At 34.4% G+C, this 26,617-nt stretch overlaps 2 protein-coding genes across 2 annotated transcripts; both read left to right on the plus strand.

Annotated features, from left to right (window-relative positions):
* Nucleotides 1-15,970: 15,970 nt before the first annotated feature.
* Nucleotides 15,971-17,060, plus strand: LOC139855270 (uncharacterized). The gene is made up of 3 exons (XM_071844507.1): nt 15,971-16,244; nt 16,480-16,554; nt 16,618-17,060. Exons 1-3 carry the CDS (start codon nt 15,971-15,973, stop codon nt 17,058-17,060), a joined length of 792 nt encoding a protein of 263 aa, XP_071700608.1.
* Nucleotides 17,061-21,049: 3,989 nt separating this feature from the next.
* Nucleotides 21,050-23,133, plus strand: LOC139851326 (protein NUCLEAR FUSION DEFECTIVE 4-like). The gene has a single exon (XM_071840341.1). It carries the CDS (start codon nt 21,137-21,139, stop codon nt 22,922-22,924), a length of 1,788 nt encoding a protein of 595 aa, XP_071696442.1. The 5' UTR covers nt 21,050-21,136; the 3' UTR covers nt 22,925-23,133.
* Nucleotides 23,134-26,617: the final 3,484 nt, after the last annotated feature.

A 26,617-nucleotide genomic window follows, 5' to 3' on the forward strand; every position in this document is an offset into this window, starting at 1 on the left:
GCCGATATGGATTTCCATTCGGGCTTCGAAAGCAGCGTCACCGGAATGGATCAACCAATTTCCCATCATCTATTCTGGATGAATTGGGGATGGGTTCGTAATATACTAAATCACTGGAGACAAGAAGAATGTGATCCATTCCATCCACCAAATTGCCCTCTTGGCGATGAACCTGAAGCACTTACCGGCGAACGTAATCGAAACACCATTTTCTCTCTCATTTCTAGAGTATCTCGTCACGATTATATACTATCCCATATTACAAATCTTGTTCATTCGCTCGCTCCAACCGCCAATCATCCCGGTGTACTAGCAGAAGTTAACGAACTTCGCGCTCGCGTGACGGTTTTGGAGAACATGGTGCGAAGGTTGCAAACACCAGCAGCAGCACCAGCAGCATAATCAGCACCACCATCAATAACATCAACAATACCATCATCACCACTAACAAACAACATCCACATCACACGTCTCGACATCATAATCTGTCCCACAAACATCAACATCATACGCACCATAGATACCAAGGAGTACCAACAATAATGGACGATGAAGTATTGATCCATAACTTCATTGATATTCTGCGAAGAATATGTGGTTTCAAAAAGTTTTAGAGATTTCTTATTCTAGCTCAAACCGAAAAGCAAATGAGATTAATATCATATTAACTCATTAAATTCATGATTTCATCTGAAGAAAATATATATGTATATATGTTTTCATAAAGATTGTAATTAAAAGTTCTGAATTTTTTTTAACGGGTAGGTAATACCCGAGGAATAATTAGATTTCATCTTAATAAGTTACATTGTACATTCGTCGAAGCTGATTCAACAGTCATTTACTATCCTACTTACAACTACCGATATACGTATCCGTTCACTGTAGAATAACCATTTTCATTCAATTTCATATTTGGATTTTGACTTCCCAGAATCCAACAAGTGGCATAAGAAGAAAATATATGACAAAATAAAATCTGTTAGAAACAAACAAATTAACTATGAAAAATTTTGTTAAGAATCCACGCTAACTGTTCCAGCTAACTGTTCCTAGCTAACTGATTACATTTTATTTATCGCAGTTTATTTATCGCAATTTAATTACCGCACTTTTATTTATCGTCATTTAATTTCTGTAATTATTTTACGCACTTTAAATATCGGGACACGTATACAATGTTTTATCATAATATATCGACGCATCTATATATATTATTTGGAATCACCATAGACACTCTATATGCAGTAATGATCGAGTTCTCTATACAGGGTTGAGGTTGATTCTACAATAATATATATAGTTTGAGTTGTGATCGAGTCTGAGACGTATACGGGTCACGACACGTATTAATTAATTCGTATATTATATATTAAACTATATATGAATTATTGGACTGCTACTGTGGACTATCGACTGTGGACTAATGACATTGGACAATTAAAATGAATTAAAATATTGATTATAACATATGAAACTAAACATTTCTTCAAGATTGTCACTTGATTTCATCTTAAACCTCATTGTATCTCGACGATTACAATCAACGTTCAAATCTATCATGATTCTTAAAAATACCTCAATCGAGAGGATAAACCAACCGCACTTCATCTACGGAAGAAAAGATTGATGCATATAGTTATGCACCTGAAAAATCCTCGGAAATTGAGTAAACGTTTGACACGTATCTGTTCTAGTTCCTTTGACATTGTTATTACCGAAGATCGTTTTGCAATCCCTTTCCAAAGTAGCTAATTTTGTCACAGCTCCAGCAAGTCAACTTCGACTTTTCATCCTAAACAACTTTATTATAACCGCGATATATATGCGTACTCTTTATTGTTACTGGGGAACCTTTTATATTCCACAATATTACCATCAGCGATTAATCATTCTAAAAAAAAAAAACACAATTCTCCTGAAACTACCTCGGTTTGATAACCGATGACTCAGATCAGTTAACTTTGAAAATGCTGATGAAGCAGCATGTTGTAGATGATCTTAATGGCCAAAAGTTTGATGATAAAGAAAGGAGTGTTAGGAACGCTCGATAGAAAATTTAGTACCGAAAAGCGGATTATGCGAAACTATGAAGAAAGCCGTGGACAAATCACAAAGAATAAGTTTGCCTTCAAAGAATCCAAATGATTCTGTGCCTGCTGAAATCGTTAGCAAACATCTTATTTCTCATTCTAAACCTTCACAGACAAATCTTCTTCATCATCCATTGATATTAGAAATTCTAAGATATTCTCGAATGTTCTATTATAAATATCCTCCATATTTCTGGCGATATTTTCACAACTATTCTTATCTGAGATCATTTATCTCTCCGTAATATCTGCAACATAAAAGAAACTGTGTTAGTTTCTAAATTCTGAAACCTTCGAGTTTAAAATATGAATGTTTTGAAGTAGTGTTGGGAACTAAAGCATGGATTAGTATAATATAATGACACTTGATCAATGTCATTATATTACAGTAAGTCATGCTGAGTTTCTAATGAAGCATGATGATTCACAGTACCGTCATCATGTGCCATTTACACGACTCTTACATTCTAATCTCTAAATATATCAAGAGAATATTTTTCGGGATGACTCGGTCTTCTCCAGGGTATTCTGGTAATTTAACAAATCAAAATCGTTCTATTACCATTTTCTTCTTAGAGCATTAGCTATGTTCATTCTGAATTTCATATCTACGAATTCCGGACCATTACTCGCTTGACTCGAAGTCGGGAAGAGAAAACGAAAGCATGAAGCTTCGAAAAATAATGAAGAATATAAACTCCGATAATAACCCCGAAATTACAAACCGTGTATATAGATGCAGATAGCAATATAGAGACACGGGAGAATTAGAAACACTATAAACACAAGAGTATAGTAGAAGTAAATAGATTCTTCTGGTGGTAGATGAAAAAGAAGAATGACAGATATAAAAATTAGGAGTATATCAAGAATCAGGACTGGATGGAGCATATTGATGAATGCTTTAAAGTAAGAATCAAGGGAGAAAGAATAGAAGGTGTGAGTCGTGGAAAATAGGGAAACTAATGGGTAAATTTATAGTGAAATATCCGACAGAGCAATCGAAACAGATTATTGCATATAATCAAAGAAGATCCTGATTTCCTTAATCACCAAAGAACCAAATCTTATTACGTAAGATTCTCTTTAAATCCCTTAAATCCCAGAAATCAATCATAACTACGTCATCGGTTAAGACGAATATATTTTACTCATCTCACTCTTTTACGATAGTCTCATTTATATTCTTCGCATAATCAAATCATTTTATCTAAATTACTCAATGATGATAAAACTCCATTATCACCTTATATTTGTCATGAAAACCTTCTTATTGTTATCCATAGCAACCTCTATAAAATTTCGGGGACGAAATTTCTTTAACGAGTAGGTACTGTAATGACCCAGAATTTTTTGACCAAATTATACTTATGAGATTAATATTTACATAAATTAAACCATACCAACATGATAAGCAATCCAAATTGTTGAGACTTGTGCTTTTGAAAAGAGTTTTACACAACGTTTGACCGTCCAATATGACCGATGATATCACGAACTATATAACATACGATAATTATATGTTTGTGTATATATATGTATTTATATATATTTAACATGATCTAAGGATGGTTTAACATCTCATTGTGTACTAATGACAATGAGTTATAAGTATATTTTGAAACTACTAACTTAAGTTTTCAAAACGATAACTATACGTAACATTCTTTGATATATATACTTATAATCTATAATGCTTATACATGTATCGTATATATAATGTATTTAATCACTTTTTAAGGACTTAAATACATAAAACAATATAAGTATATTCACAAAAGATAGCTATATTTGAATTCTCGTTCCGTTTCCTCAAGATTTCTATACGTATATCTAGGGTATATGTACCGATATCATACCCAGCTTCTATACGTATTTACTATTGGTATATACACATCAAATCAACATCTTAATCAACATTATTACTACCCTAGATATGAGGTAACTAGGATTTGTCAAGTAGTATGAATTATTAGTAAGAAAACAAAATTAGGAATCCTTTTCTTTCTTTATAAACTAAAAATGTTTTTATAAATGAACACCATTTCTTCATTCCATTTTCTCATACCTACACCCTCATTTCTCTCTCAAAACACTCCTAACTTCATACTTGATCATCTCCAAGCATTTTTCCCATCATTTAGCTTCAATTACAAGCCTTAAACATCATAAGAAAACTCTTTCAAGAACATATTAAAATAACCACCCATTTGAAGAAGTTTACTTCCAACCTTTTGATCTAACTCCACCACTCTTTGATTCCAAGATTATTTCTTATCTTTTGCAGTAACTTTGTCTAAGTAACTTGAGATAGTAACCTTGTTCATAATCTTATTCAATTCATATTCATATAGCTATCTTATTTTGTGGTATAAAATTTTAACAACAAGAACATAGTTTGAATGATTTCAAACTTGTTCGCAAACTAAATAGATCCTTCTAATTTGACTTTTAAAACACTTCAAGACCTGTAATATATCATAATGATATGCTAACCTAACAAGATATAACTTGGTTTTACAAAGAACATCTTAAAAACTGAATCTACGTCGTCGGAGTGCAACCGGGGACTGTTTTGGGTTGGATAATTAAAAACCATCTTGAACTTTGAATTGGAAGTTCATGTTCTGGAAAAATGATATTTCTTATGAATATGTTAACACATAAAAATTTCATGGTTTAACTCGAAGTGTAAGTATTTTTAGAAAAATGATCATTAAATGTTATTTTTATGATGAAAAATGATCACTTTCATAAGTTTCACCAAAGTTTGACCTATAACCTATGATTTCGAATACAAACTAAGGTATTTTCAGTTCATATTCTTAAAATTTGACTCGATCCAAGGAAGTGGCAAGTTGAACCAACAAAAACGGAGTTGTAATGAAGAAACTACGACTAAAACAAGATTGGGTATCCAAAGCTAGTTTAGCTACGAAAATATTTGGAGAAAAAGTAAATTAATCATAACTTTTCTAATTAATATGATATTTTTATATATAATTACTTATGATTTGATTTTATATATTTCAGGATCACCAGTAAACAACACGAGAAGATTAATCATAAGACCTCATGATTGTACGCAACACGTCATTTGACAACACGGTACTTTATATACGCAACACGTCATTTGACAACATGGTACCATGGGTCGAGACTAATTCTGATCAATACGAATACGATGGGGTCTTTATTTATTTTATTTAAGCAACTAATTGTGGACCACTAACATCGGACTGCTAACTACGGACTAAGAAAATATTAAAAGTATTTAAAAGTATATATATATATATATGTAACGATTACTTAAAAAGAAAATATGTTGATATATTATATATATGGTTAGGTTTGTGATATCTATCGGAGATCAAGTCGAATTAAATACCTTCAAGGCAAAAGTGAGTTTCATTTGCTCCCTTTTTAATTGCTTTTGCAATATATATTTTTGGGCTGAGAATACATGCGCTGTTTTTATAAATGTTTACGAAATAGACACAAGTACTTAAAAATATATTCTACGTTGAGTTGTACCACTGGCATACTTCCCTGTAGCTTGGTAAGTACTATTTACATAGGTATTGTAAACACGAATCCTGTTGATAGATCTATCGGGCCTGACAACCCCAACCGGACTGGATGACCAGTATTCAACGGTTGCACAGTACTTCGTTTTGTAGACTACACTTGGTACAGTGTAGTGAGATTTCATAATAAAGGGAATATGCGACGTTGATTAAATGTTAAGTATGGTTACCAAGTGCTCAACCACTTAGAATGCTTTACATACACTTGCGAGTGTATTATGTTTATGATTATGAAATCTTGTGGTCTATTAACATATTGAAATGATTGTTATGATAAACCTATGAACTCACCAACCTTTTGGTTGACACTTTAAAGCATGTTTATTTTCAGGTACGAATTAAGTCTTCCGCTGTGCATTTGCTCAATATAAGGGCATTACTTGGAGCCGATCATCGCAATGGGACCAAATGTTGATGACTTCGTCCAGGTGGATTAGGACGGGTCGTTTCAATTTTACAGTATAAAAACACAAAATGGATAGACAACCCAATATTTTAAGAGACCTACCCGGAGACATGATTGATGAAATCTTGTCTAGAGTCGGTCAGAATTCTTCGGCACAACTATTTACGGTGAAATCAGTTTGTAAGACATTCGAAGAACGTTCCAAGAATGCCTTGGTTTATAAGAGACTTTCGTTTGAAATATGGGGGATATCACATTGGGAAACCCATAAGTTACGATGTGTTTACTTTGACGCATATATTGCGGGGAACCCAAATGCTATTTTACGCAACGGGTTAAGAAATTATTTTGACTCAATGTATCCGAATATAGGACTTCATGATTTAGAAAAAGCGGCTAACATGCAACATAAAGAAGCATGCTATGCTTACGGGTTAGTAATGTTCGCTTCTCAACAAAGTGAGAAAAAGAACATCGGGCTACAACTATTAAACAAAACGTTCCCACAAGTGACGGAGTCGGTAATAGTGGTAAGAAATGAGGTTTTTAGGTTATTACGAGACTGTTGGTCATTACATAACCCTCGTCCCTTTGACGACGTTACAACACGTGGTCTTATCAACGGCCATAATGGTTATGTTCCACAAGACCAAGGATGGGAAGTAGTCTTAGTAAAACCAGAATGCATGACTTGTTTCTGGATGTATGAATTACGTGTCTTTATTGCCTTTGCTGAACGACTTGTGTACTAGCTATAATTATCTTCACAACTATCTTGTATCAAAGTTATTGTGTGCTATATTTTATGCTTTATGTAAAATAAGCGGTATTGTAAGTTTGTAAAATATTGTATAAAAGTTTGAACGCGAAATATTATTATAATCAGTTTTTCATATAGAATTGTAGTAGTTAAATTGTATATTAGCTATTAAGTATGAACTTAACGGGTAGGTACTACCCAAATTTAAACTTATAAAACGCTAATATGAAGAAAAAGCTTTTATAAATGAGTTCATATTATGCTACGAAATACTATTAACTACTCTTAATATTCTGTATGATTAACTTGTTCCATTTGACTATTTTGAAGGAAATGGCACCGACTACTCGACACACCGTGAATATGAATGAAGAGGAATTCCGTACTTTTCTAGCTTCAAACATAGCCGCAGTACAGGCTGCACTACATACCAACAATAACCTTGGATCTAGCAGTACAGGAAATCGTGTAGGATGCACCTACAAAGAATTCACTGCCTGCAAACCTTTGGAATTTGATGGAACCGAAGGACCAATCGGACTGAAACGGTGGACCGAGAAGGTCGAATCGGTGTTTGCCATAAGTAAGTGTACTGAAGAGGATAAAGTGAAGTACGCTACACATACCTTCACAGGTTCTGCGTTAACATGGTGGAATACCTATCTAGAGCAAGTGGGACAAGATGATGCTTACGCACTACCGTGGTCAGCATTCAAGCACTTGATGAATGAGAAGTACCGTCCCAGAATCGAGGTCAATAAGCTCAAGACAGAACTTAGAGGGTTACGAACCCAACTATTTGATATTACCACGTACGAAAGACGATTCACAGAATTATGCCTATTGTGTCCGGGAGCGTTCGAAGATGAGGAAGAGAAGATCGACGCGTTTGTGAAAGGATTACCGGAAAGAATCCAAGAAGATATAAGTTCACACGAGCCCGCCTCCATACAACAGGCATGTAGAATGGCTCACAAACTAGTGAACCAGATTGAGGAAAGAATTAAAGAACAGACGGCTGAAGAGGCCAATGTGAAGCAAGTCAAAAGAAAGTGGGAGGAAAACGGTGATAAGAATCACCAATACAACAACAACAGCAATTACAACAATAATCTCAACAATTATCCCAACAATCGCAACATCAATCGCAACTACAACAAACGGCCCAACAACAACAACAACAACAACAACAACAACAACTACAACAATCATCCCAACAACAATAACAACCGCAACAACAACAACAATCAGAAGCAGCTATGCCAAAGGTGTGAAAAGTATCACTCGGGGTTCTGCACCAAATTTTGCAACAAGTGTAAAAGAAATGGTCATAGCGCAGCGAAGTGTGAGGTCTACGGACCAGGGGTTAACAGAACGAAAGGAACAAATGGTGTCAGAACGAGTAATGGCGGAGCAAGTAGTGTCGGAGCAAGTTATGCCAATGTAGTTTGTTATAAATATGGAAAACCGGGCCACATTATTAGAAATTGCCCGAACCAGGAGAACACGAATGGACAAGGCCGCGGAAGAGTTTTCAATATTAATGCGGCAGAGGCACAGGAAGACCTGGAGCTTGTTACGGGTATGTTTCTTATTGACAATAAATCTGCTTACGTTTTATTTGATTCGGGTGCGGATAGAAGCTATATGAGTAGACATTTTTGTGCTAAATTAAGTTTTCCATTGATGCCGTTGGATAGTAAATTTTTACTCGAATTAGCAAACGGTAAATTAATTTCTGCAGATAATATATGTTGGAATCGAGAAATTAAACTGGTTAGCGAAACATTTAAGATTGACTTGATACCAGTAGAGTTAGGGAGTTTTGATGTGATAATTGGTATGGACTGGTAGAAAGAAGTGAAAGCAGAGATCGTTTGTTACAAAAATGCAATTCGCATTATACGAGAAAAAGGAAAACCCTTAATGGTGTACGGAGAAAAGGGCAACACGAAGCTACATCTTATTAGTAATTTGAAGGCACAAAAACTAATAAGAAAAGGTTGCTATGCTGTTCTAGCCCACGTCGAGAAAGTACAAACTGAAGAAAAGAGCATCAATGATGTTCCCGTCGCAAAAGAATTTCCCGATGTATTTCCGAAAGAATTACCGGGATTACCTTCACATCGATCTGTTGAATTTCAAATAGATCTTGTACCAGGAGCTGCACCAATAGCTCGTGCTCCTTATAGACTCGCACCCAGCGAGATGAAAGAACTGCAAAGCCAACTGCAAGAACTATTAGAACGTGGTTTCATTCGACCAAGCACATCACCATGGGGAGCACCTGTTTTGTTTGTCAAGAAGAAGGATGGTACATTTAGGTTGTGTATTGACTACAGAGAGTTGAACAAACTTACCATCAAAAACCGTTATCCACTGCCGAGAATTGACGACTTATTTGATCAACTACAAGGCTCATCGGTTTATTCGAAGATTGATTTACGTTCTGGATATCATCAAATGCGAGTAAAGGAGGATGATATTCCAAAAACTGCTTTTAAGACGCGTTATGGTCATTACGAGTTTATGGTTATGCTGTTTGGATTGACTAACGCACCAGCTGTGTTCATGGACCTTATGAACCGAGTGTGTGGGCCATATCTTGACACGTTTGACATTGTTTTCATCGATGACATACTTATTTACTCAAAGAATGATCAAGAGCACGAAGAACATTTGAGAAAAGTGCTAGAAGTATTGAGGAAATAAAAACTGTACGCTAAGTTTTCAAAGTGTGCATTTTGGTTGGAAGAAGTTCAATTCCTCAGTCACATAGTGAACAAAGAAGGTATTCAGGTGGATCCAGCAAAGATTGAAACAGTTGAAAAGTGGGAAATCCCGAAAACTCCGAAACACATACGCCAGTTTTTAGGACTAGCTGGTTACTACAGAAGGTTCATCCAAGACTTTTCCAGAATAGCAAAACCCTTGACTGCATTAACGCATAAAGGGAAGAAATTTGAATGGAAGGATGAACAAGAGAATGCGTTTCAGTTATTGAAGAAAAATTTAACTACGGCACCTATATTGTCATTACCTGAAGGGAATGATGATTTTGTGATATATTGTGACGCCTCAAAGCAAGGTCTCGGTTGTGTATTAATGCAATGGACGAAGGTGATTGCTTATGCGTCTAGACAATTGAAGATTCACGAGCAAAATTATACGACGCATGATTTGGAATTAGGCGCGGTTGTTTTTGCATTAAAGACTTAGAGGCACTACTTATATGGGGTCAAAAGTATTATATATACCGACCAAAAAAGTCTTCAACACATATTTAATCAGAAACAACTGAATATGAGGCAGCGTAGGTGGATTGAATTGTTGAATGATTACGACTTTGAGATTCGTTACCACCCGGGGAAGGCAAATATGGTAGCCGATGCCTTGAGCAGAAAGGACAGAGAACCCATTCGAGTAAAATCTATGAATATAATGATTCACACTAACCTTACTACTCAAATAAAGGAGGCGCAACAAGGAGTTTTAAAAGAGGCAAATTTAAAGGATGAAATACCCAAAGGATCGGAGAAGCATCTTAATATTCGGGAAGACGGAACCCGGTATAGGGCTGAAAGAATTTGGGTACCAAAATTTGGAGATATGAGAGAAATGGTACTTAGAGAAGCTCATAAAACCAGATACTCAATACATCCTGGAACGGGGAAGATGTACAAGGATCTTAAGAAACATTTTTGGTGGCCAGGTATGAAAGCCGATATTGCTAAATATGTAGGAGAATGTTTGACGTGTTCTAAGGTCAAAGCTGAACATCAGAAACCATCAGGTCTACTACAACAACCTGAAATCCTGGAATGGAAATGGGAAAACATTACCTTGGATTTCATTACTAAATTGCCAAGGACTGCAAGTGGTTATGATACTATTTGGGTAATAGTTGATCGTCTCACTAAGTCAGCACACTTCCTGCCAATAAGAGAAGATGACAAGATGGAGAAGTTAGCACGACTGTATTTGAAGGAAGACGTCTCCAGACATGGAATACCAATCTCTATTATCTCTTATAGGGATGGCAGATTTATTTCAAGATTCTGGCAGACATTACAGCAAGCATTAGGAACTCGTCTAGACATGAGTACTGCCTATCATCCACAAACTGATGGGTAGAGCGAAAGGACGATACAAACACTTGAAGACATGCTACGAGCATGTGTTATTGATTTTGGAAACAGTTGGGATCGACATCTACCGTTAGCAGAATTTTCCTACAACAACAGCTACCATTCAAGCATTGACATGGCACCGTTTGAAGCACTTTATGGTAGAAAGTGCAGGTCTCCGATTTGTTGGAGTGAAGTGGGGGATAGACAGATTACGGGTCCGGAGATAAAACAAGAAACTACCGAGAAGATCATCTAAATTCAACAACGGTTGAAAACCGCCCAAAGTCGACAAAAGAGCTACGCCGACATTAAAAGAAAAGATATAGAATTTGAAATTGGAGATATGGTCATGCTTAAAGTTGCACCTTGGAAAGGCGTTGTTCGATTTGGCAAACGAGGGAAATTAAATCCAAGGTATATTGGACCATTCAAGATTATTGATCGTGTCGGACCAGTAGCTTACCGACTTGAGTTACCTCAACAACTCGCGGCTGTACATAACACTTTCCACGTCTCAAATTTGAAGAAATGTTTTGCTAAATAATATCTCACTATTCCGTTAGATGAAATCCAAATCAACGAAAAACTTCAATTCATCGAAGAACCCGTCGAAATAATGGATCGTGAGGTTAAAAGACTTAAGCAAAACAAGATACCAATTGTTAACGTTCGATGGAATGCTCGTAGAGGACTCGAGTTCACCTGGGAACGAGAAGATCAGATGAAGAAGAAATACCCGCATTTATTTCCAGAAGATACGTCAACACCTCCAACTGCTTAAAATTTCGGGACGAAATTTATTTAACGGGTAGGTACTGTAGTGACCCGAACTTTTCCATGTTTATATATATATTAAATGAAATAGTTATTTACATGATTAAGTGTTTCCAATATGTTAAGCAATCAAACTTGTTAAGACTTGATTAATTGAAATAGGTTTCATATAGACAATTGACCACCCAAGTTGACCGGTGATTCACGAACGTTAAAACTTGTAAAAACTATATGATGATATATATATGGATACATATATATATAGTTAAAATGATATTATGATAATTAAACATATCATTAAGTATATTAACAATGAACTACATATGTAAAAACAAGACTACTAACTTAATGATTTTGAAACGAGACATATATGTAACGATTATCGTTGTAACGACATTTAATGTATATATATCATATTAAGAGATATTCATATATCATAATATCATGATAATATAATAATTTAAAATCTCATTTGATATTATAAACATTGGGTTAACAACATTTAACAAGATCGTTAACCTAAAGGTTTCAAAACAACACTTACATGTAACGACTAACGATGACTTACCGACTCAGTTAAAATGTATATACATGTAGTGTTTTAATATGTATTCATACACTTTTGAAAGACTTTAAGACACTTATCAAAATACTTCTACTTAACAAAAATGCTTACAATTACATCCTCGTTCAGTTTCATCAACAATTCTACTCGTATGCACCCGTATTCGTACTCGTACAATACACAACTTTTAGATGTATGTACTATTGGTATATACACTCCATGATCAGATATTAGCAGCCCATGTGAGTCACCTAACACATGTGGGAACCATCATTTGGCAACTAGCATGAAATATCTCATAAAATTACAAAAATATGAGTAATCATTCATGACTTATTTACATGAAAACAAAATTACATATCCTTTATATCTAATCCATACACCAACGACCAAAAACACTTACAAACACTTTCATTCTTCAATTTTCTTCATCTAATTGATCTCTCTCAAGTTCTATATTCAAGTTCTAAGTGTTCTTCATAAATTCCAAAAGTTCTAGTTTCATAAAATCAAGAATACTTCCAAGATTGCAAGTTTACTTCCAAGTTTTCTAAATCCATTCCAAGTAATCATCCAAGATCAAGAAACCTTTGTTACTTACAGTAGGTTATCTTTATAATACAAGGTAATAATCATATTCAAACTTTAATTCAATTTCTATAACTATAACAATCTTATTTCGAGTGAAAATCTTACTTGAACTGTTTTCGTGTCATGATTCTGCTTCAAGAACTTTCAAGCCATCCAAGGATCCTTTGAAGCTAGATCCATTTTTTTCATTTCCAGTAGGTTTATCCAAGGAACTTGAGGTAGTAATGATGTTCATAACATCATTCGATTCATACATATAAAGCTATCTTATTCAAAGGTTTAAACTTGTAATCACTAGAACATAGTTTAGTTAATTCTAAACTTGTTCGCAAATAAAAGTTAATCCTTCTAACTTGACTTTTAAAATCAACTAAACACATGTTCTATATCTATATGATATGCTAACTTAATGATTTAAAACCTGGAAACACGAAAAACACCGTAAAATCGGATTTACGCCTTCGTAGTAACACCGCGGGTTGTTTTGGGTTAGTTAATTAAAAACTATGATAAACTTTGATTTAAAAGTTGTTATTATGGGAAAATGATTTTTATTATGAACATGAAACTATATCCAAAAATCATGATTAAACTCAAAGTGGAAGTATGTTTTCTAAAATGGTCATCTAGACGTCGTTCTTTCGACTGAAATGACTACCTTTACAAAAATGACTTGTAACTTATTTTTCTGACAATAAACCTATACTTTTTCTGTTTAGATTCATAAAATAGAGTTCAATATGAAACCATAGCAATTTTATTCACTCAAAACGGATTTAAAATGAAGAAGTTATGGGTAAAACAAGATTGGATAATTTTTCTCATTTTAGCTACGTGAAAATTGGTAACAAATCTATTCCAACCATAACTTAATCAACTTGTATTGTATATTATGTAGTCTTGAGATACCATAGACACGTATACAATGTTGCGACCTATCATGTCGACACATCTATATATATATTTCGGAACAACCATAGACACTCTATATGTGAATGTTGGAGTTAGCTATACAGGGTTGAGGTTGATTCCAAAATATATATAGTTTGAGTTGTGATTAATACTGAGATATGTATACATTGGGTCGTGGATTGATTCAAGATAATATTTATCGATTTATTTCTGTACATCTAACTGTGGACAACTAGTTGTAGGTTACTAACGAGGACAGCTGACTTAATAAACTTAAAACATCAAAATGTATTAAAAGTGTTGTAAATATATTTTGAAAATACTTTGATATATATGTATATATTATTATAGGTTCGTGAATCAACCAGTGGCCAAGTCTTACTTCCCGACGAAGTAAAAATCTGTGAAAGTGAGTTATAGTCCCACTTTTAAAATCTAATATTTTTGGGATGAGAATACATGCAGGTTTTATAAATGATTTACAAAATAGACACAAGTACGTGAAACTACATTCTATGGTTGAATTATCGAAATCGAATATGCCCCTTTTTATTAAGTCTGGTAATCTAAGAATTAGGGAACATACACCCTAATTGACGCGAATCCTAAAGATAGATCTATTGGGCCTAACAAACCCCATCCAAAGTACCGGATGCTTTAGTACTTCGAAATTTATATCATATCCGAAGGGTGTCCCAGAATGATGGGGATATTCTTATATATGCATCTTGTTAATGTCGGTTACCAGGTGTTCACCATATGAATGATTTTTATCTCTATGTATGGGATATGTATTGAAATATGAAATCTTGTGGTCTATTGTTATGATTTGATATATATAGGTTAAACCTATAACTCACCAACATTTTTTGGTTGACGTTTAAAGCATGTTTATTCTCAGGTGAATACTAAGAGCTTCCGCTGTTGCATACTAAAATAAGGACAAGATTTGGAGTCCATGTTTGTATGATATTGTGTAAAAACTACATTCAAGAAACTGATTTCGATGTAACATATTTGTATTATAAACCATTATGTAATGGTCGTGTGTAAACAGGATATTTTAGATTATCATTATTTGATAATCTACGTAAAGCTTTTTAAACCTTTATTTATGAAATAAAGGTTATGGTTTGTTTTAAAAATGAATGCAGTCTTTGAAAAACGTCTCATATAGAGGTCAAAACCTCGCAACGAAATCAATTAATATGGAACGTTTTTAATCAATAAGAACGGGACATTTCATGGGGTACTTTTCATACACGTTGATTTTGCGTTAAATTTTTAAAAGTCGACAATTTCATAGCGAAACGCGGAGATGCACATATATTGTTAATTTAAAATAACATTTAAATATTTCACGGGTTATACTTTTTAGTTCGACTCGAGTTGCGCTTCAACGACGTCATCGTTAGCCACGAAATAATTTTACAAACTAAACGCAATAAAATAAATTGAAAACCGAACCTCCGGCGCGAAGCGAGGCTTCGAAAACTAGTTTCTTCAATTAGACAAACAAAGATGCGAAAGCATCCGAAGGCTCCCCATTACATCTTCATTTTTAATCGCCTACTTCTGTTCGATAGGGTTGTGGACAAGCCTGTTTCGCCACCTCCATATCAGCCAAAGTAGAATTTTGCTCGTCGCCCATATAGCTTTATTAACATTTTGTGAACAAATATTGAATAATTCTTCACTGATAGCATTATTAACGCCTAACAAGTTTGGAATTTGTGCCTGCCACTATGGAAAAAAGGTTTCCCCACAATGGCACAATATACTTGCAATTGACAAAATGATAATCCGTATTTTCTTTTACCTTTTTTGTAAAATGGGCAAGAGGGATCAATATCTAAACTATTAGACCGGTTGTAACGCACCCTCTTCAACGGCGTTGGTGCCTATGTGGCAGGCCGGAAACGCCAACAATCGACCGTATCCCGGATTTTGCCACTCGCGTTTTTTCGGTGCTTCCAACGGCCGTTGAGCCACGTGGCGAAATTCGGTTGGCTCAAAAATTATATCAGTTGCCATGTTTCAAGTTTGAATAAAAAAAATTAACTTTAAATTTATTTATCTATATATATACATCTAAATATATTATTTTACACACACAATATCTATATTTCTATCTTTTTTCTTTACACATACAATGAAAAATGCATACAAAATGATCGATTTTTTGATTGATGATTCCGATGATGAAAAGGTAGTTAATTTTGTTAAGAGTTTAACGGAAGAAGAAGTGAAGGGAGAAGCGAGTAGTTCACGAGTCCCTCGAACACGGGTTTATATTCCAAGGTACCGTGAAGAGGCGGCTGTGAGGTTATACAATGATTATTTTTCAGAAACACCTGTGCATCCGGAAAAAAAATTCAAACGGCGTTTTCGAATGAGTCGTGAATTATTTCTTCGAATCATCGAAGGTATATCTAACTTTAACAGTACCAATATTCCCGATTATTTTTTGTTTTTTAGGGAACGTCCAGATGCAGTTGGTCGTCAAAGTTTGACGATCCTACAAAAGTGCATCGCGGCCATACGTCAATTGGCGAATGGAACTATACCAGATCTATTTGACGAATACATAAAAATTGGCGAGAAAACGGCTGCTTTATGTTTAGATAATTTTTTTATGCGTATTTCATTTGTTTGCACCAGTGTATTTGAGAAAACCAACCGCCGATGATATTGCCCGGCTTTATAATTTTCACGCGCAAAAACATGGTCTGCCGGGTATGCTCGGAAGTACTGATTGTATGCATTGACAATGGAAGAATTGTTCAATTGCTTGGCAAGGACAATATACTCGAGGTGATCAAAAAGGCCCATCTATTATGCTTGAAGCAGTGGCTTCTCAAGATTTGTGGATATGGCATGCATTCTTTGGTATGGCAGGTGCAAACAACAACATTAACGCTTTAAATTATTCACCGGTGTTTAACACTATAAAAGAAGGCACTGCTCCACCTTCACCGTTTAATGTAAACGGCCATCACTACGAGAGAGGGTATTACCTATGTGATGGTATATACCCAGATTGGGCTATGTTGGTCAAAGCGCCCCACAATTCAATTGACGAACCACGTAAAAAGTTTAAACGGTTTCAAGAAAGTGCAAGGAAAGATATTGAACGTGCATTCGGAGTACTACAAGGTAGATTTGCAATGTTAAAGACCCCGGCAAGATCTATGGATTTCAACAAAATTAGAAGACATATGTACATGTGTTGTATTACATAACATGATTCAAGAAAATAACGGATTTCTGATTTCAAAAAGAGATGAAAGAATGATTGCTACACCAAGTAACCGACCTATTCGGTTAGAAAGGTATTTGAGGGTTCGAGATGTCAGGGTTAAGTAAATAAGAGATAGGCAAGTTCACAATCGACTGGAGTCAGATTTAACCGAGCACGTTTGGAATTTATCACCTTATTTTCGTACTGCTAATATTAATCTTGATGATTAATATATTGTTATGTATTTTATTATTTCGTTCAAATTGATGTATTTTTTTAGTCATTTAAATTATTGTACTTTATTTTCATTAATAAAAAATAGTCGTTTATTTCATTCATTCGCAAACAAACGATTACATTATTTTCCTAAAAATAGAAAAACAACTTAGTTCCTAAAACAATTACATTATTTTCCTAACGGCTATCTTTAACAAGCACCTTCATCAATCTAAGTAATCGCGAATATCGTATTGCTAAAATCCGTCATCGCTACTCGAAGATGAAGCAACTTCTTTTGGCGATTCAGAAAGGGCGTAGCTTTCATCCCTAAATTCGGTATAAGCCGTAATTGATTGCTTACATACCAAAGCTTTTCCAATCAAAGCATAATAATCGTGGTCATCTTCAAGTAGCGTGGACCAAACTTGTCTGAAAGGATATGGTATGTCTCGTTGGAGAACTTCAAGCAAACTAAAAAAATAACGATACTCACGTACATTAATGTAATAATCACGTGTTTCGTGAGGTGTATAATTCATCAATTCTCGATCAAATTCACCTCCGTAATGAACTTTTATGCAAACATTCAAAGGACTCATTTTGAAAATTGATTGAATAATTTAGGAGAAATGAAGTGTGTGTTATAATTTGAGATGAGTGGGTGTTTATATAGGGAATACAAATATAGTCGTTTGAAAAAAAAATCAAACGGTTCAAATATAGCCGTTGTAAATTAAATAATATTTTTAAAATATAAATATAATCATATTAATAATAAAAAATAAAATAAAACAGAAAAATACAAAATTAAATGTCACATCAGCATTCCACTACCACAACACGAATTCACAACACCACCACTACTCCACTCAATAACTCAACACGTCATAGTCATCAAAAAAGTGCAAAAAGTGCACAACACGAACTCACAACACGAGTTACCATTACAAATGGTCTTAGAAGATTTGACCTCGTTGCAAGTTTTTAAGGTTCAATTATCACACAAAAACTATTTATCTTCAACAAACTTTCGGTTACCTTTTAGGATAATCTGAATTGATATTTCCACCATAAAAATTACTTATTCCACCTAAAATTTATATACTACCCTTAATGAAAGGCTTACACCAAATTTTTAAATCTCTTTGTTCTAGTTTATTAAAGGGTATTATGAGAAGAAAAAAAAACTTAAAATTATGGTGGAAGAAGTAAAATCCATATTGGAATTATCATCTCTCATTTCTATGTAAAATTGAAAAATTGAAAATGTAAACTATGAGTTCTACAATACGGAACTTTATTAGTATAAAGATTTGCTTACAACGAGAAATATTAAACTTTTTAATATCTTCTCGTTCTTCTCTCGTATCGCCCACGAAATGCATCATGAAAGATAAATCAAAATCCCATCTATGATTATATATAGTGTCCTTGGAAGATTGGAACATGGAGGATGGTGCCACCATAGACACGAGTCAAAAAGACCAAATATATTTTTTACTAGTGGAGTAACTGATATAATCTTAATTAGCCATGAGACACCGTAAACATTTCTAATTACGTATCATTATATCAACATCTAATGACTCGTGTATATATATATATATATATATATATATATATATATATATATATATATATATATATATATATATATATAGTGGTAGGATCAAGAGAGAAGTAACCAATCGGGGGGGAAGCGGGTGGAAGCAAAATTTTTTTTTTTTTTTCGTTTTTTGAAAAAACTTTGTTCACGAACATTATAGATTGGATGAAAATATGAACATTTAATAAAGACACTTTGTGATAAATGTTTTTATTTTGGCGGAAAAACGCTCGAAGAACTAATATATAACAATTATCTAATTTTTCGAGCGTATGTTGAAGTTTTAGATATTAGGGTTTAGATATTAGGGTTTATAGGGTTTAGATATTAGGGTTTAGAAATTTAGGGTTTAGGGTTTAGATTTAGGGTTTAGATTTAGGATTTAAATTGAGTTTTTAACAACGGTTTAGAGTTTAGGGTTTAGGGTTTGGTGTTTTGGGTTTATTCCATAAACCCAAAACACCAAACCCTAAACCCTAAACCCTAAACTCTAAATCGGGCTAAATTTTACTTCACAAAACATGAAGAAAAAAAACGTTAACATTTTTCACGAACAATATTATCTTTAATGTTATTTTTGTCGATCGTTTTTCCGCCTAAATAATAACATTCATCATGAAGTGTCTTTTCTAAATGTTCATATTTTCGTCTGATCTTGATGCCTGAAAAAAAAATTCAAAAAACGAAAAAAAAAAAAAATTTTGCTTCCCCCCGCTTTCCCCTGAATGGTTACTTCCTCATTGATCTTGCCCCTATATATATATATATATATATATATATATATTCCCCTGAATGGTTACTTACTCATTGATCTTGCCCCTATATATATATATATATATATATATATATATATATATATATATATATATATATATATATATATATATATATATATATATATATATATATATATATATATATATATATATATATCATGGAAATAAAGGTTTATCTTTTTATTTCTTTAGTTCTTTAATTTCTTTATTTACGTTCAGAAGAAACTTATAAAATTGTCATCATTTAATATATATAATGAATGATTCATTCTTTAATTTCTTTATTTACGTTTAAAAAAACATATAAAATTATATTCAACATTACAATTTTTAAAGACAAACTCACACAGTCAACACGAATTTATCCCAAGAACATATACATGCTCAAGGGCGGACTTATTAAGGGGTCAACAGGGTCGGCCGCCTCGACGACTAAATTTTTTCGATGTATGTATGTATTAAAGTTCAATGTTTAGTGTATTTATATGTTAAAAATTGACATTTTGCTCCCGTTTAATTTTTTTTTTCTTCAAATTTTTAACATTTTGTACGTACTGTCGAAAAAAATGCATGGATCCACCAATGTACATAACTACTACGAGACTTGAACGTTCAACTTCTAAATGAAAGAGTCTTCTCACATACTGCTTGGCTATATAAGCTCTTTACTGATTCAATCATACATTTACGATCTTTTATTTTTTATTATTCTTATACATTTATTTGTTAATTATTCTTATTATCATTAGAGCAAAACCACCTCTTAATCATTATACCTCTTAATCATTATTAGTGACTCAACGTTTAATTTAAAATAGATAATTGAATATTATTATTAATGTGTTTTATTACTTTGTGTAATTATTAACGTACATATCTATCGTTAATTAATCACACCACATATTTGGATTGTTATTCATATGTATCTAATCTAATCTAACTATAACTTCTATTAATTATTACGGAGTAATACGGAATGTATGTAATACGAAATATTTGTAATTAGTAAGTTTTTCATCAATATACAAGATTCCATATTTAATACTCCTCCATAGTATAATTTTCTTGTTTGTCGATAGAATGTGAAGTACTCCGTATTTTACTTACCTTTGGATTCATTATTCATTAACTTCTTTTTGCACAAATTTATACAACATCCAAATCCCAACACCGGTCCAAGACATTTACCAATATCTTCTAAAGTATATCGACAATTCACAATAATTGGACACATCAACATCAACGTCACCCCCAGTGCAGTTATTTCGTGTTCATCTTTGATAGCACCGCACTTCATAAAAACGACCAAGTCAACTTTTTATTCAAACATGAATTTTGGCTATAAAAACAATTTGTATTACCACATTTATTTTATATGACGATATTTACAAAACCATAAAATCACTCACATACACCTCCCGACACGAACACATACTTTCTTATCCAAACAAACATTTTTTTAAAACATAAATAAATATGGTGACCAAATCATCTAGTTTCACCGGTGATGGTGGGATGAAAAATATCATCAACTTGAGCCTACATGTATTCACCGGCCGGTGGTTCATGGTGTTTGCCTGCCTTCTCATCATGTCAGTCGCCGGAGCAACTTATATGTTTGCTTTATACTCCGGTGACATAAAAACTGCACTTGGTTATGATCAAAGTACACTTAATCTTTTAAGTACTTTTAAAGATTTAGGTGGCAATGTTGGGATCATTTCGGGCTTAATTAACGAAATCTCACCGCCTTGGGTCGTACTTTTATTAGGTGCGGTTATGAACTTTTCGGGCTACTTTATGATATGGTTAGCGGTTACAAAAAAGATCGCTAGACCGCCGGTTTGGCAAATGTGTTTGTTTATTTGCATAGGTGCAAATTCGCAAACATTTGCCAATACGGGCGCGTTAGTTACTTGTGTTAAAAACTTCCCCGAAAGTCGAGGGGTAGTTTTGGGTCTTTTGAAGGGTTTTGTTGGGTTAAGTGGTGCAATTATTACCCAATTGTATCATGGTTTTTATGGGCATGATACGAGATCTTTGATTTTGTTTATCGGGTGGCTTCCGGCTGCAGTCTCAATCGTTTTTCTTCGAATCGTTCGGGTTTTAAAGGTGGTTCGACAAGCGAATGAGCTTAAAACATTTTATAATCTTTTGTATATTTCTTTAGGGTTAGCTGGATTTCTTATGGTTATAATCATAATCCAAAATAAACTTCAGTTTATGGAGATCGAGTATGCTATAACCGCTTCGGTTGTTGTTATTTTACTCTTTGCGCCCGTTGGTATCGTGTTTAATGAAGAATTGAAGCTTTGGAAACAAAAGCAGGAAACCGTTAATCAGTTCCCGGTTAACATAATAACCGAGAACCCAAACCCGAACACGAGTGTAACACCTCCTGAAAAGGAAGTTTCTTGTTGGAAAACGGTTTTTGCACCACCAGAAAGAGGGGAAGATTTCACAATACTACAAGCTATTTTTAGTATCGACATGTTGATATTATTTACAACGACGACGTTTGGTGTTGGTGGGACCCTCACGGCCATAGACAATTTGGGCCAAATCGGGCGGTCTCTCGGGTACCCAAATAAGAGCATAACAACATTCGTGACACTAGTGAGTATATGGAACTATGCGGGTCGGGTTACATCGGGTTTCGTTTCAGAAATTTTACTGGCCAAGTACAAATTTCCTCGCCCATTGATGCTTACAATAGTCCTTTTTGTTTCTTGTGTGGGCCATCTATTAATTGCCTTTGGGGTAGCTAATGGGCTGTATGTGTCATCAGTAATAATGGGTTTTTGTTTTGGAGCCCAATGGCCTTTAATTTTCGCAATAATATCTGAAATTTTCGGGTTGAAATACTACTCCACGTTATACAATTTGGGAGGTGGGGCGAGCCCGGTCGGGGCGTACATCCTTAACGTCTTGGTTGCGGGTCGACTTTATGACAAAGAGGCAACATCGCAAATGAAAGCGATAGGAATGGAACGAAAAAAGGGACGAGATTTAACTTGTACAGGCGTGAATTGTTATAGAATGTCGTTTCTTATTATAACTGGTGCAACGTTATTTGCTTGTTTCATATCGTTTATTTTGGTGATTCGGACGAGAAAGTTCTACCGTAGTGATATCTACAAGAAGTTTCGTGAAGCGGCGGATGCTGCGACTCTCCAAACCGAGATGGCTGTTGCAAGTACGATCGATAAAGAAAAGCAGATGAAGCCACCCGAAAGAAAATCAGGGGAAGAAGACCATAGTTGAGTTTAAATATCGTTATTTTGTACTTGATGAATACTTATACATACGTTAATTATTAGAAAAAGAAGGTAAGACAAATACTATGACTCAAGTTGAATTTCCAATATAATAGGAGATCCTTATGTGATACTCCGTACATGGATTAACTATTTATAATTTTTATGATATATATACTGCGAATTTCATGTTGTAATAAATTTTGACATGTGAGCCACGTGATGTATATATCTTCGTTTTTTTTTTTTTTCTTTTGTTTTTTTTTGGCAAAAGTTGAGATATATATTGATATTTTCACAAAGTAGTGAAAAACTATTACAATGAAGGCAGCAGTCTGCTAAGGACCCAATCAACAATAAATTTGGGCCATTACATGCTCACTAAAAAGAACTACAATCAAGCCATCAAGCCCATTTACCATAAAGACTTGCAAAAACAGAAAAATAACAATAAGGAACAGAGAAGCAGCAGCAGCACTACACTGAAGAACACTAGCCTGATCAGCCTGTTTCGAAGAAAACTTCAGCAGACCTCCCAAGGTTGGGATTGCCACACATAAAATTGATGACTTTCGGCCTTGCGCGCATTTACCAACCATTGAAAAACTTTAAGCTTGATGCTTTCCACAACCACCATCCAACCTTTGGACACACCATTAAAGATTAAATCATTTCTTGCAAGCCAAATAAACCAATACGCGGCCGGACCTATCAATCTCCAAGCTTTTTTAGCCTTAATTCCTAAGCCATTGTAGCATTGAATCGAAAAAGAGGGAATATCATAAGGCATCACCCAAGACACCCTCCACCATTTGAAAAGTGCCGACCATACCTCGAAAACCCATGAACAATGTAACAAAAGATGTTGTATGGATTCAACTTTCATCAAACACCTTGAACATTTATCATCACTACCTTCCCTAAGACAATGTCTATATTTTAAAACTTCTTTAACCGGAACGCCTCCACGAATCGAAAGCCAATGAAAAATAGCCATCTTTGAAGGCACGAGCTTGTTCCAAACCACCTTAACCCAATCGAAGTCTAGAGCTAAATTTGCCCCCAACATGATTCTTACACCCTCCGCCACCGAATACACATTATCACCCGAATGAACCCATAAAATTGAATTTTCTTTGTCAAGAACAAGAACCGTGTTTCTCAACAAGTGTTTAAGAATCAAAACTTGATTAACCTCATACTCATCCAAACCGTTGACAAAACCAAAATCCCATACCATAACTCCTTGGTTGTTAAGGCAACCCATATCCGCAATACAGCCTTCTTTTTATATGACTTAAGGTATAAAGCCGGGAATTGATCTTTCAATTTATAAACCCCCACCCATATGTCATTTCAAAAAGAAATAAGCGTACCTTTTCCAAGCTTCCATTTCCAACTTTTAGGACTTAAGATATCAAATAATTCGTCCGAATTTTGGAGATTAACAATATCTCGCCAAACACCCGACAACAACCTACGGTTAATGGAAGAGACATCCGAGAGCTTATTTCCTTGAGGGCATTTATCAAAGAATTTAATTATGCAAGACATCCACATTTCATCATTAGGAGAGTTGAGCTTTATCCACCATTTAGCCAAAAGAGCTAAATTTTTCAATCTTAAAGGCACTACTCCAAGCCCTCCATATTCTCTCGGAAGACAAACACAACTCCAACGAATTAATGCCATTTTTTTAACATGAATATCACCATTCCATACAAAATTACTAAACTTTGTTTATACATAAGGAATTAATAAAACAGGGAATAGTATGATGTAGTCTTTGTACCTCTTTATGAATTCAAATGTGAAACTTCACTAAACTTTTCTATGCATATAAAAAAGTCATCATATATGAAATTGAAAGCTCGTAATAATTTGATAGTTTCATATGTATATTTAAATATTTAACTTATAATATAATGTAATGTAACAAGCAGTGGTCAGCCGCGCGTTGGGGCGGTCACCCCTCGTTTACGTAAAACTTTTTTGTAGCATCCAATTATATATTCTAATAAGAATATATTAAAGCAAAGCAGTTAACGTAACCTATAAGACCATAATTCGTTTTAACATATTAAACATCTAATACAATTGCAAAGAAACATATTATTGCAAAGAAACATATTGTCATATATTACTATATGAGTTGTAATAAATTAATTATCTTGAACTGTCCAAATTATGTTATATAATATTTTTTTTAGATGTATCAAATTAATTGTTATAAATGATGACCTATGTGTGTGGCGTGTGGCAGTGCGTTTCAGACCGATTGCTGGTAAAAATGTACGTTCGAAAATATGATGCGAGTTAATTTGTGTAGGCAGTGTCTTTTTATTTCGCTAGGAAAATGAAAGCATTTGCGTTCAAAGTTTGGGGTGGGTTTATGAGGTTTTTTATGTCTAAAAGCTATGTGCGTAGGTTATAAAAGCTGCGGTGCCGGAAGTATGGAGGTTAGAGTTGGTGGAACAAAGACGAAAATAGTTTGAAAAAAAAAAAAGACAAATGAGTTACTATTGCGGAATAGTACCCCTTTTGCTCAATTGTATATAGTATTAATATTGTAATTATTACCTTTATGATGAATTATCATTATCAATGTATTAATTAAACAACTTAAAGTATTTAGAAATGGTTTGACTAACTTATATTTATTCAGCATAAAGTCTTTACTAAACATTAATTAAAGTATAAAATTTATAAAAATTACAATTGTATTATACGTTGAGGTACTCCGTAATACTTACCAGTCTTCTTATTCTTCTTGGGCTTCTCTTCACCCTTATCAGCATGTTTGCGCTTCTTCTTCTTCTTCTTCTTCTTCTTCTTTGAAGAAGCGTCTTGGTCAGCAGGTTTCTCCTGAGCTTCAGTGGGTGGAGTGGGGACTCTAGTGTCCTGGTCGCTGGTTTCCCCACCGGTGTGAGGAACCCCCTCCTCAGTATGCGACTCCTCAATCACCTCACCTTCGTGAGCAGCAGTGATCTCGTCCAGCTCCTCATCCTCCAGGACATTGATGATTGGCATGACTGAAAATCAAACACAAGACAAGGTTAGTTAAACGTAATTAACATAAAACAACTAGTATTGTAAAATATAAGAAAAAGACGCGCTGTCTAGCATACCCCATCCATGATACATCAAGACAGGTGCATTAAGGAGATGAGTGTAAACTTGACCAGCGCGAAGAATTTCATTCTCGTATATGCGCACAGGAAGCTGCTTGCCATCGTTCAAGCTCTTGTCAGCACCAGAGTGCCACTCGCGCGCTTTTGCGCAAGAATTCGGAATAAAGGTGTTGTAAACAAAAAAGAAAAAAGAAGGAGTTTTTTCACTTCTCGCGCATACCAGCCTTGGTAGGCTGAACAAACTTCACGCGCTCTCTAAAAGAATACCAACCATTCTCGTGTGGCAAGTAGGAATAAATATTCCTAAACAAATTAACTGTGAGAACAAAACTATGTCCCCTGCACCACATTTCAAAAAATGATATGTCGCACGCGTTGTATGGGTGAAGCTGCCTAGCGCCTATACCAAAGAAGTGGAGCACGGATAGGAAATAGTTTGTGGAAGGATAGCGAATGTTGTCATATTTCATAAATTTTGAGTATATGGCAATTTTATTAGAAAGAGAATCGTTGGCGCATTATTTGCGCTTGGGAACAACATGCTTTAATGCACGGATTGGGGCGTAACC

Source organism: Rutidosis leptorrhynchoides, chromosome 6 (assembly GCF_046630445.1).
Source record: "Rutidosis leptorrhynchoides isolate AG116_Rl617_1_P2 chromosome 6, CSIRO_AGI_Rlap_v1, whole genome shotgun sequence".
In the NCBI taxonomy this organism is placed as follows: Eukaryota; Viridiplantae; Streptophyta; class Magnoliopsida; order Asterales; family Asteraceae; genus Rutidosis; species Rutidosis leptorrhynchoides.